This window comes from Heteronotia binoei, chromosome 10 (genome assembly GCF_032191835.1).
Source record: "Heteronotia binoei isolate CCM8104 ecotype False Entrance Well chromosome 10, APGP_CSIRO_Hbin_v1, whole genome shotgun sequence".
Lineage (NCBI taxonomy): Eukaryota > Metazoa > Chordata > Lepidosauria > Squamata > Gekkonidae > Heteronotia > Heteronotia binoei.
This window is the reverse complement of record NC_083232.1, coordinates 37,890,909-37,903,168: the sequence shown is the minus strand read 5'-3', so window position 1 is coordinate 37,903,168 and position 12,260 is coordinate 37,890,909. Positions and strand designations below refer to the sequence as shown.

The 12,260-nt window shown below is 42.5% G+C and overlaps 1 protein-coding gene across 1 annotated transcript in view; it reads right to left on the bottom strand.

The window, feature by feature from the left end:
- Positions 1-12,260, bottom strand: part of RSU1 (Ras suppressor protein 1) — a 103,364-nt gene that overhangs the window by 55,780 nt on the left and 35,324 nt on the right. Inside the window, exons 5-7 of the mRNA XM_060248424.1 lie at positions 8,319-8,437; positions 6,963-7,045; positions 6,533-6,647 (exon numbers count right to left, since the gene is read on the bottom strand). Of these exons, the coding sequence (XP_060104407.1) occupies positions 6,533-6,647; positions 6,963-7,045; positions 8,319-8,437 (317 nt within the window). The remainder of the gene's footprint in view (positions 1-6,532; positions 6,648-6,962; positions 7,046-8,318; positions 8,438-12,260) is intronic.

Here is a 12,260-nt window from a genome sequence, read left to right as displayed (position 1 = left end):
TGCGCAGCGCCACGGGGGCGGGGGGCCAAATTCGGAGCCCCCATCCTGCTGGCCCTGCGGCTGTGGTGGGCGGGATGGCCCTGGTGCTGGTCTCCAGTACCAAAAAGGTTGGGGACCACTGGCTTAAAGGAACAAACCTTAGTCCCTTTCTGTTCTAGGTCTGAAACAGCTGCCTTTGGAACAGTACAATAATGATGCACAATATAGTTAACAAAACTCAGTGAATTACTATTTCTGATTTAATGCATTGTTTTTAACATGCAGAAACCTGCCTACTTGCTTTTCAAACTTACTGCAGCCATGAAGCCTAAAAATGCCCTTTTTAGAAGTGAAATGTGAGATTTATGGGTTCCAAAGAAGCTCTTATGGGCTAAATAAAGACACCTTAGAGACTGCAGGGACCAAACAGGCTGTAATTTGCTTACTGTAACTTAGCATTTCTAGGAAATGTTTGTATCTTTGCTATGAACAAGGGTTGGGGGAGAAATGGCTAGCTATGGAAGCTTCGTAATGGATCAGAAGTCACATAATTAATGTGAAAACTGAGATAGTGGTTTTTTTTAAAAAAGCACAACCACCTCATCATCAGTTTGAAGCATAATCTGCATTCTAGTTTTGTAACAATGGGTTGCTTGCATTAGTACCACTTACTTTAGCTGCCCTAAGTACACCTTTGCTTTGTTTCTATATACTGAGAATAAGCCCTGACATATCACAGTTGCATGTCTAATAAAATGTAAGTGATATGTGCATCTGAACAGAAGATGAAGACTCTCTTCTTCCCTCTTATCTTAATTCCCCTTCTCTTCTTACCTTCTTCCTCCTGGTTTCTGCCATTCCTGTTCTTGTCAATAATATCCAGATAGCACTGGTGTCACTGTGCATCTGAAAAGTGCAATTTATTCATTATTTCATCAATGACACTCGACTTATTCATGATTAGTTACCACTATACGGCTACTAATATGTTAGGACATATTAGTATCTGTAGAGCAGTAACTAATCATGAATGAGTCCAGCATCACTGATGCAATAATGAAGAGACTGAACTTTGCCATGACAGAAATATTTTAAAATAGCATTAAATATTAAGGGAGACCAAATAATAAACTTCAGAATATTTTATGTACTTAATTTGTACCCTGCATTTCTCCCAACAGGGACGCAAAGTGGCTTACATTGTTCTTGTTTCATAGAAACACAGAGCTGGAAGGTACCCCAAGGTTCATCTAGTCCAGTGATGGAGAACCTTTTAAAGACCGAGTACCCAAACTGCAACCCAAAACCCACTTATTTATCGCAAAGTGCCAACACGGCAATTTAACCTGAATACAGAGGTTTTAGTTTAGAAAAAAACAACTCATAGTGAAATTAACAAACTGAAAGAATATTTGGTTTGGATAGCATTTGCTTAGGAAACAAAATAGTAACATGCCAGAATGGGAAAATGATGGTGAGAGTGTCATAAGGCAATAAATGGAGGCTGTTCATTGTTCTGTTGCTTGCAGGTCTGGGTTAAACTGAGAACATGCCTTTCCCAGAGGTGTTCCTGTCCACCTAATTTACTTTTGAACATGTAACATACATTATAAACATCATTCTAGTTTGCCATTAGGAAAAAAGAATACGTTAAAATATAGTGTGTTTAGTAGGAGCTGGTGGTTAGAGTGTCCAAATCAGATCTGGGAGGTCCTGATTCATATGCCCACTCTGCCCTTGCAACTTGCTGGGAAACCTTGAACCAGTAATATACTCTGAGTTAACCCGCCTCATAGGTTCGTTGTGAGGATAAAAGAGATGGGGAGAGTGTGTCAAACCACTTCAGTGTCCTTTTGGGGAGGAAGGCAGAGGATACATGATGTTAGTTCATAAATTAAGTTGATGAAAGGAGTCAACTGATTTATATGGCTAAATCTGAGTCCAGCAGCACCTTAGAGAACAAGATTTTTGAGAGTCAAAGCTCCTTCTATCTAATCGAGGGAGCTCTAATGCTGGAAAGCTTGTGCCCCCTTCCCCCAAATCTTGTTGGTCTCTAAGGTGCTCCTGTCCTTGAATCTAGTTGTTCTACTATGGACCAGCACAGCTACCCTTGGAAACTTCAGGGATAGTCTGAATTGTATTAATTATTTTAATTGTATAAATGATTATCAATGCTTTGGATGAAAGAATAGAGGGAATGTTTATTAAATTTGCCGATGATACTAAATTGGGAGGGGGTGTAAACACAGAAGACAACAGAAACAGGATATAGGATGACCCTGACAGGCTGGAAAACTGGGCTAAAATCAATAAAATGAATTTTAACAGGAATAAATGTGAAGTTCTGCATTTAGGTAGGAAAAATCCAATGCATGGTTATAGGATGGGGGAGACTTCTTAGCAGTAGTATGTGCAAAAAGCAGACCATACACTGAACAGGAGTCAACAGTATGATGCGGTGACTAAAAAGGCAAATGCAATTTTGGGCTGTATCAACAGAAGTATAGTGTCCAGATCATGTGATGTGATGGAATCGCTTTACTCTGCTCTGGAAAGACCTCACCTGGAGTATTGTGCTCAGTTTTGGGCACCACATTTTAAGAAGGATACAGACAAGCTGGAATGGGTCCAGAGGAGGGCAATGAAGATGGTGAGGGGTCTGGAGACCAAGTCCTATGAAGAAAGGTTGAAGGAGCTGGGGATGTTTAGCCTGGAGGCAGCGGCTAAGAGGTGATATGATCACAATCTTCAAGTACTTGAAGGACTGTCATATAGAGGATGGTGTGGAATTGTTTTCTGTGGCCCCAGAAGGTAGAACCAGAACTAATGCGTTGAAATTAAATCAAAAGAGTTTCTGGCTCAACATTAGGAAGAACTTCCTGACCATTAGAGCAATTCCTCAGTGGAACAGGCTTCCTTGGGAAGTGGTGGGCTCTCCTTCCTTGGAGGTTTTTAAACAGAGGCTGGATGGCCAGCTGACAGCAATGAAGATCCTGTGATTTTAGGGGGAGGTGCTTGTGAGTTTCCTGCATTGTGCAGGGGGTTGGACTAGATGACCCTGGAGGTACCTTCCAACTCTATGATTCTATGATTACCTAGAAAGTCTGATGTGAGAAAGGAGGGCCAGTTTGGTGTAGAGGTTAAGTGCGTGGACTCTTATCTGGGAGAACCGGGTTTGATTCCTCACTCCTCCACTTTCAGCTGCTGGATGGCCTTGGGTCAGTCATAGCTATCACAGAGCTGTCCTTGAAAAGGCAGCTTCTGGGAAAGCTTCTCTCAGCCCCACCTACCTCATAGGGCATCTGTTGTGGGGGAGGAAGATAAAGGAGATTGTGAGCTGCTCTGAGACCCTGAGATTCAGAGTGAAGGGCGAAATATAAATCCAATATCATCTTCTTTCTTTAAATCAAAACGGCAATCCTGTGCATGTGTAGAGAGTAGGTGCCACAGATTAGATTGTAGATTACTTCTGTAGAAACCATGGAGAGCAAGCCCAATGAGGAAAGGCTAAGGGACTTGGGGATATTCAGTCTGGAGAAGAGAAGGTTGAGGGGGAAGACATGCTCTTTTGAATTATTAGAAGGGTTGTCACTTAGAGGAGGGCAGGGAGCTGTTCCTGCTGGCAGCAGAGGAGAGGACTGGTATAGGAAAAACTTTTTAACAGTAAGAGTTGTTCAACAGTGCAACTGACCCAACAGTGCAATTGACCCCCTCGCTGGCAGTCGTTAAGCAGCAGCTTGTCAGGAGTGCTCTGGAAAACCAGAACAGAAGTGCAACGGTTCAAAAACAGCTTGTCAGCAATTTGCCTTATGGTAGCTTGAAAGAGCTCTGCTCAGATACTGCTATCAGAAGCATCATATTTGAAAGCAAGGAAGCCTGTAGTTCCTCCCTCTCCACTCCTAAACCAGAGGCGATCCCGGTCACTGTTTCTGCTGGATTAGTATGACCCAACATTTCCTGTAGTAAACCCACATCCCTTCAAAAAAACGTGCTTGATTCAAGGTCCTGATCTCTCCTCTTCCCCCACCCCATCCCCACACACCCATGCTCTCTTCTTCCCTTCAGCTTGGACCATGTCACAACAGTTTTGAAATATGAAACGCAACCAGATCTAGGCCACATGAATACATGAAGCTGCCTTATATCCATCTCTCTAGTGCAGGGGTGGCCAAACTGTGGCTCTGGAGCCACATATGGCTCTTTCACACACATCGTGTGGCTCTTGAAGCCCCCACCAGAGAAGGCATTTGTCTCTTTAAAGCAGTTCTTCAAGCCATGCCAGCCAGTGGCTTGGAAAATGCATTTAAAGCTCAAGTTGCTTTCTTTCCACCTCTCTCTCTCCCTCCCCACCTATTTTCCTCCCTTCCCTCAGACCTCTGACATTCATGTCTGGTGGCTCTCACACATCTGACATTTACTCTTATGTTAAGCAAGCTTGGCCACTCCTGCCCTAGTTGGTCCCATCTAACCCCCTCCCTAAAACTGCAGGAACACCTGCAAGGAATTTTCCTCTGTGCGTTGTGCTTGGGGGCTGCATTGTGGTTACACCCCCCATGTCAGAATTCCAAAGGTGCCCATGAGCTCAAAAAGGTTGGAGTGCCCTGTTGTTTCTCTGAAGGAAGCCCAGTTAGGGTTGCCAGGTTTGGGCTGGGAAATACCTGGAGATTTGGGGGAAGGAGCCTGAGTTTGGGGAGAGGAGGAGCTTCAATGAGATATGACTCTAGAGCCTCATGCGCGGGGGGGGGGGCGAGGGAGCGCGGGTGCTCACAGAGAGGGCTCCGAGTGCTGCCTCTGGCACCTGTGCCATAGGTTCGCCACCACTGATCTAGTCCAGCCCCCTGTGCAATGCAGGAAATTCAAAGCTACCTTATTCCCCACTCCCCAAGGGACCCCTGCTCTAGGCCCAGAGGAAGGCAAAAAAAAATCCCTCCAGGATCCCTGGGGCAATCTTCCTAACTCCAAAGTGGCAATCAGCATTACCCGGGGAATATAAGAAAGGGCCACAAGAGCTGAGCACTGGCTCATCCCTTCCTACCATTCCTCTCAAGATCTGCCTAAATTCATAGTGGATCATAAAATCAGCACTGTTGTCAATGGCCTCTGCTTAAAAACCTCCAAAGAAGGACAGCCCACCACCTCTCAAGGAAGCCTGTTTCACTGAGGAGCTGCTCTAAGTGTCAGGAAGTTTCTGCTAATGTTTAGCTGAAAACTCATTTGATTTACAATTCAACCTGTTGGTTTTGGTCCAGCGTTCTGGGCCAGAGACAACAACTACACTCCATCCTCTATATGACAGCCTTTCACATACTTGAAAATGGCTATCATATCACCTCTGAATCATCTCCTCTCCAAGATAAACATACCCAGCTCCTTCAACCTTTCTTTACAGGACTTGGTCTCTAGCCCCCTCACTATTTTTGTCATCCTCCACTAGATGCCTTCCACCTTATCAACACCCTTCCTAAACTGTGGCGCCCCAAACTGGCATCCTTCCTAAACTGTGGCGAAGACAGTACGCAGGTGTAGAAAAGCCAGAGCAAAGTGATACTATCACTCTGATTGATCTGGACACTGTACTTCTGTCAATGCAGTCCAAAATCACATTTGCCTTTTTAACTATTGCATCACACTGCTGACTCATGTTTGGTGTATGATCTATTAAGACCCCCAAATCCTATTTGCATGTGCTACTACCAAGACAAGTCCCCCTCAACCTATAATTATGGGTTTGGATTTTTCTTATCCAAATGCAGAGTTTTACACTTATCTCTGCTGAAATTCATTTTGTTACTTTTAGCCCAGTTTTCCAACCTGTCAAAATCAAGACCCCTGATTTCATCCTCACAACAACTCTGTGAGGCAGGTTAGGCTGAGTGTGTGTTACTGGATTCAAACGTGGGTCTCCCAGATCCCAGTCAAATACTCTAACAACTACAACACACCTACATCTTGCCAATTACATTTGTTGCTTTGCATTTTGTAATACAGATTTCTTTTTCCAAACTAGGTTTCCTTCTAAAACAATGCTTCCATTGGTAAGTCCTTAGAGTACATTCCCTAACTGATTTAGTGTTTCTTGGCACTTTTATGTAGTTGAATGCAACTGTGCTGTTGCAGTGATTCATGAAACTACATATAAGTCTTTAAATCCAAAAAAGGACCAAGATAATATAAAACTGTGATCCATGTATCCTAAATACCACCTCATGAATTGCATTTTGGAGATACACTGCATAAGACACCTGAGGAACTTGATTGCCTACTTCCAGCCATACTTCATTCTAACCCAGTGGGCTAACAGCCAAACCCCACTGAGGATCAACCAGTTATTGACAGATTATATATAGCAATTCCCTATAATAACCCCTATATACTAACATATAGTATAGCACAAAATCATCTTAGTACAGGCTTCATATTACAACAAAAGCAGAAACTATTTAACTTTTTTTTATATGAGACATTCATGGTCAGCTTAGGTTATCAATGAGAATGAGTCAAGAGTTTCATCTCCCCTTAGCTATCTTCAACCACAACATCTACCAAGTCTTACCTAGCTCTGGAGGCAGCACAGTAAGCCGGTTCCCTTGGATATGAAGTTCTTTAAGCTGAGTGAGTTCGCCAATTTCTTTAGGCAGTGATATCAAGTCATTATCCCGAAGGCTAAGCTTTCAGAAGACAGTGGGCGAGACAGACACACAGTTGAAAAGAAGCAGACATTTGGGGGCTGAACACATCATAGACAAATATCTTACAAAGCAGTCCTTAGCTTTCTGCCACTTCCTCTCACCCCACCTATTTTATTCCTCCTATTTACTCAGCAGTGCCTGCTGATTAACAACAGGCAATGCCAGGCATAGAGGCCAATTCCTTCACCCTCCCCCTCACCCCCATGACTACTTTTCACAAATTGACTTGATTCTACTCTTACCAGGGCCACAAAAGTGAATTGATTTTTTCAAGAATTTAGATAAATTACTTACTATCTGCAACTTTGTGAGCTTCCCAATATCTGGTGGCAGGATTTCAAAATCGTTGTCACTTAGATAGAGTGCACGCAAGGTGGCTGCAAATTAAAGAGCAATATATAAACAGGGTGGCATACAACCCAACCATTTGAGGCCTGATCAATACAGAAATGTCAGGTTTGATTAATAATCCTGACTTGGTGAAAAGCCTTTGACATACCCAAGGCTCACAATAGTAACAAGCAGGTCAAACTTAGATTTACTGGCTTATTGTACTGTTGGTCAACTCAGGAAGACATCTATATCCAAAAGGACTGGCACAATTAACAACTCCTACAACAGCAGACTCTGGCAGGTTGGAGCACACCATTTCCACATGAGGCTGGGAGGGCACAAGCCCAAATTACTTTCTGTATGGTCAATTCCTAATCACTATCCAGATTCCTAATCACTATGCAGCATAAAATTACCATCCCAACCCCCCAGATATGTTTGCGGGCCCTATTATGTCTGCAAACAGTATAACTGAAAATGCAGTTTAATAAAAAACATACCAACTTTTTTGTATATTTCTACAAATCTTCTCTTTGCATTACAGACAGAGATAACATTTGATGTGTACATGGCAAAGGGGGACAGGGGAGAAAAAAAGAACCAAGGCATATTAATTAGTTTTATTTTTATTTATAGCCCACAAGGCTCACAACACACTTGGAAATTCAGTGGGGAGGAAGGATACTATACTGAAGGTCTTTCAGAAGTAGACAGACTCTCCAAACCTATATCAAGTCTGTCACTTCTAGTTACACAGGAAGGGGGGAAAGCTCATACTTCCATCCTACACCACAGAGACAACAACAGTCAGTCTTTGTCCAAAATTAAACAGTAGCTGTATTTGCCGGAAGAAATTTTTGCTTTGAGTGTGTAATGCACATTAATTCAAACCTCATTTTTTAACCAAGAACACATTTAGTTTTATTCAAGAAAGGTAGATTTGGAGTTAATTGCTAGCTATCTTAAATTTCTCATCTACTCACCTAGGAGGGTGCTGTATTTGCAGAAGTTTTAGATAAGCATGAAACCGAATAAAATGCAAGAAAATAATCTGCAAGAAAATAATCTGATCTAAACTGCTCATACAACACTGCCAGCCAAGTCCACTTAACTCCTACCAATATCAGGTGATTGCAGATCAAAGACACATATTGCTGTGCTATGCTGAAAAATATTCAAGGAGGCTCATAGGAGAAAGAAAATATATATCTAAAATATTCTTTTTAGAGTTCAGACTCTCTCAAATAAATTTCACCTGCAGAAAGCAAAGCAACTCTTCAAAATGATTTAAAGTGTTTCTTAAAATCAGTTTCTTACTTAGGTAGAAGAAGTTTCCAGGCAGTGAATTTTCATTTAAGTTATTGTACGTCAGGTCAAGAACCTCCAGGGCTGGGAAGGAACCAAATCCTCGTGGCAAGGAGTTCAGCCTGTTCATGCTAACAAAAAGGGAAGATGGTAAAACAGACATGGTTTGGGATATAAAGCAAGCAATGGCTAGAAAGTTTGTCTCAGTTTAAGGCAATCTCTATTTATTGATTGATTCAGTTTAATATTTGCATGCCATTTTTTCTGCTATCGTGGCACCCAAAGCAAAGAACAAAACCAATCTCCCCCCACAACAACACATAAAACAGAAGTACATGAATAAAGCACAGCCAGTTAAAATTCAGAACAGGCAAAACCCAAGCCAATCAGCCTGCAATCATCACAAATGCGAGTCATTCCATGTTCTGGAACTGGAAATAAAAATATTATGATTAAAAACCCGCTCACATTTAGCAAACACATGATCAATACAATTTTTTTTAGTTTGTTCTAATCATTATAGTTACAGCATGATCCAGTGCCTGATATATCCTCTCCCCCCGTTTTTGCACATCCTGCTCCTACACTGTTTAAAAGGTCACCATTGGGTAACATAGCTGAACTAGGATCTGGGAGACCGAGGTTTGAATCCCCACCCCACCACAGAAGCTCACTGGGTGACCTTGGGGCAGTCACTCTCTCTTAGCCTAGAGCTCTTTAACTTGGAGCAATGATGATTGAGGGGTGACATAATACAGGTTTACAAACTTATCCATAGGATATAATAGGTTGAGTAAGAAGTACTTTTCTCCGTTTCTCACAATACAAGAACTTGTGGGCACTCCATGAAATTAATGAGCAGTAGATTTAGAACAGATAAAAGGAAGTACTTCTTCACCCAAAGAGTAAGAAACATGTGGCATTCATTGCCATAGGAAGTGGTGGTGGCTATGAGCATAGATAACTTCAAGAGGGGACTAGATAAGCATATGGAGCAGAGAACCATCAGTGGGTATTAGCGACAAAGTATAGAGGGAGCACTATGTCTGGGTGCAGGGATGCTCTGTATTCTTGGTGCTTAGGGGGTAACAGTGGAAGGACTTCTGGATTTCTGGCCCTGTTGGTGGACCTCCTGATGGCACCTGGGTTTTGGCCATTGTGTGACACAGAGTGTGGAACTAGATGGGCTATTGGTCTGATCTAACATGGCCTCTCTTATGTTCCCTTTAGAGTGGAGTATAAATACCTACAATATATAAACTTTCAGAAATGCTCAACTAATTTCAGTAATTCCCCAAACAGCCGTAACGTATTATTCCTTTCATGCTGCCAATGAATATACGCACACATGAAATGAAGAGTCAGCAGTTTGTCTAACACCACATCACAAGTTCATGATCGAAGTGTGGATCTCCTAGCTCTCCATCACTACCATATACTAGGTCACTCAATGATAAAACACATATTTCTGCAGAATACACGCCGTATCAAAAAGTATAAGAAGTGAAAGAATGAAGGGCGCTATGGGATGATGGGGCTCAACTGGGACATCTTGGCCCATGTGTCACTTTAAAATGGTATATGCAACAGCTATGTTGCTATGGCCTTGCCTATATTACTCACTGCCAATCTGGTCTAAGTCTTTTGTCATGTTAGCATGAGGACTAAGCTGAGTGCTAGGCGGTTCTAGCCTACAGAACACCCTCTGCAGGTTGCTCTGCAGTGGCTCTAGAATGCTGTAGTGGCAAATCTGGCTGCGGGGTCCGTGGTTGGATAGGAAACTGGTCAGGACCTTTGTTCAAAGACTGATCCTTCCACGAGTCCCAAATGTCAGCTTTGACTCCTGTGGCTTCCTCTAAGCTGGATCTTATATGTTCTAGCTGGTGGCTCATTGGGCTCTCCTTTCGGCATGGTGGGCACACTGCAGCTTAATTTTCAGATTTCCAGGGTACTCTGGCAACATCACAGCCCTGCTGGTTGCCTTCTCTCATTGTTGTGTTTAACAGGAGCATTCAACACTTGTGGTGGCAGAAGAAGAAAGCTAGGAGAATTAAAGAGAATGAAAGACCACAGAAGTTTCTTTCTCCTGGCAGAATCTCTCCTAGGAGAAGGATTAGCTGACCCATATGACTCCTCTCTATAGAAATTATCAGAGGAAAATGGACCAGCAGGGAAGGGACTCCCAGGGGCTGCGATCACGCGCGCTAAGAAGACGACTATAGATTTATACCCCACCCTTCTTTCTGAATCAGAGTCTCAGAGCGGTTTACAATCTCCTTTACCTTCCCATCCCCAGCAGACACCCTGTGAGGTAGGTGGGGCTGAGAGAACTCTCACAGAAGCTGCCCTTTCAAGGACAACTCCTGCGAGAGCTATGGCTGACCCATGTCCATTCCAGCAGCTGCAAGTGGAGAATCGAACCCGGTTCTCTCAGATAAGAGCCTGCACACTTAACCACTACACCAAACTGGCACTTTCAAACCTCTTTCAATGCACTTTCCAACTAGATTTTACTGGGTGAACTGGCAAAATCCAGTTGAAAAGTGCACTGAAAGTGGATTGAAAGTGCATTATTTAGTGTGTATGATCACAGGCTGGGGCTGTATGAACTGAGCTCAGACAGCATGAAAGATATCGAACTGCCTAGTGAACATTGGAAAGAGTTTTACATAGCTTTTGGGAGGGGGGAGGGAGCACTAATCAAGTTCTTAAACATCAAACCAGACAAGACACAGACTGCAGATCTCCCAACTTCTTCTACATGAACATTTTTGGTATGAATATCCAAATAGGAACAAGAGGAAGTGCATGAATATCCAAATAGCTAGCCCAAATGTATTCATTTTACTCCATCAATGCCTTAGCAACTGTTAGGCCTCACATTCTTTGCAGCAGGCATCTTTACCTACGTTTGGAGGATTCAACAGCAAGTTTATCTCACTGATCAAACAAATAAACAAAAAATCCCATCAGGGAATTCACCACACAGTCTAGAGAGAAAGTAAGCATCCAGAAGGCAAAAATGTTTAGCTAATCAACAGAGTAGTCTACTACTATCTAAAGCAGAGAACAAGCATTTCCAACACAAATTGCTACATTTTGTCTATAACTTTGCAACTAGCCTGTGAGGTGATTGACAGCCTGCTTGTTATGTAGGAGACTGCAAAATAATCATTAACCCTTTCCCAGAGCTGGCAAAACAAGAACACACTTCATAAATGAAACATGGGACAAGTTCATGATTTCTTGATAGCTAGGTGGCTAATTGCTTAGAGAAGGTAAGTAGAAGGCACACAGGGGCATTCATTAACAAAAGGAATACTCATGTTTTAGTTGTCAGTTTAGGGTTCTTGGGATAATAGGATGTATTCTACAAGCTTTTCCACTCAGTCATGTTTTCCTTTCTCACTATAGCCCCATGCCAGGTTTTTCTTTTGTCTATGTGAATCCCACAATCCCTAGTAGACTGTTCAGTGATCAAAAGTGGACTGAAAAACAGCCAGGATACAATGTTCCATCTAAGCTGAAATCTTGTGAGCAAAAATTCTACTTTGTGAGCTACTGGTATTAAAGTTGTGAGCTAGTGCCATTAAAATTGTGAGCTACTGCATAAATTATTGTGCTCTGGGGCCATTTTTCCTGAGCTAAGACAAAAATGTGTGAGCTGGAGGCTAAAAATCTGTGAGCTAGCTCACACTAACTCAGCCTAGAGGGAACACTGGATTCAACTCATAATCTTTGGAGTTTGGGGAAAACAGGGAATGTGTGTGTGTTACTGCTGATTTCATCAACAGGGCAGGGCTTTGGGGAAGTCACCAATTCTAATCTACCACACAGCGTTTAAAATCTGGACTGGGATATAAAGAACTGCACACTTAGTTCTACACATCCACCTTTAAGTCTGTGCTGATCAAAAAAGATGTCACTTTCAACTGGAAACTGCTATTGAAACTA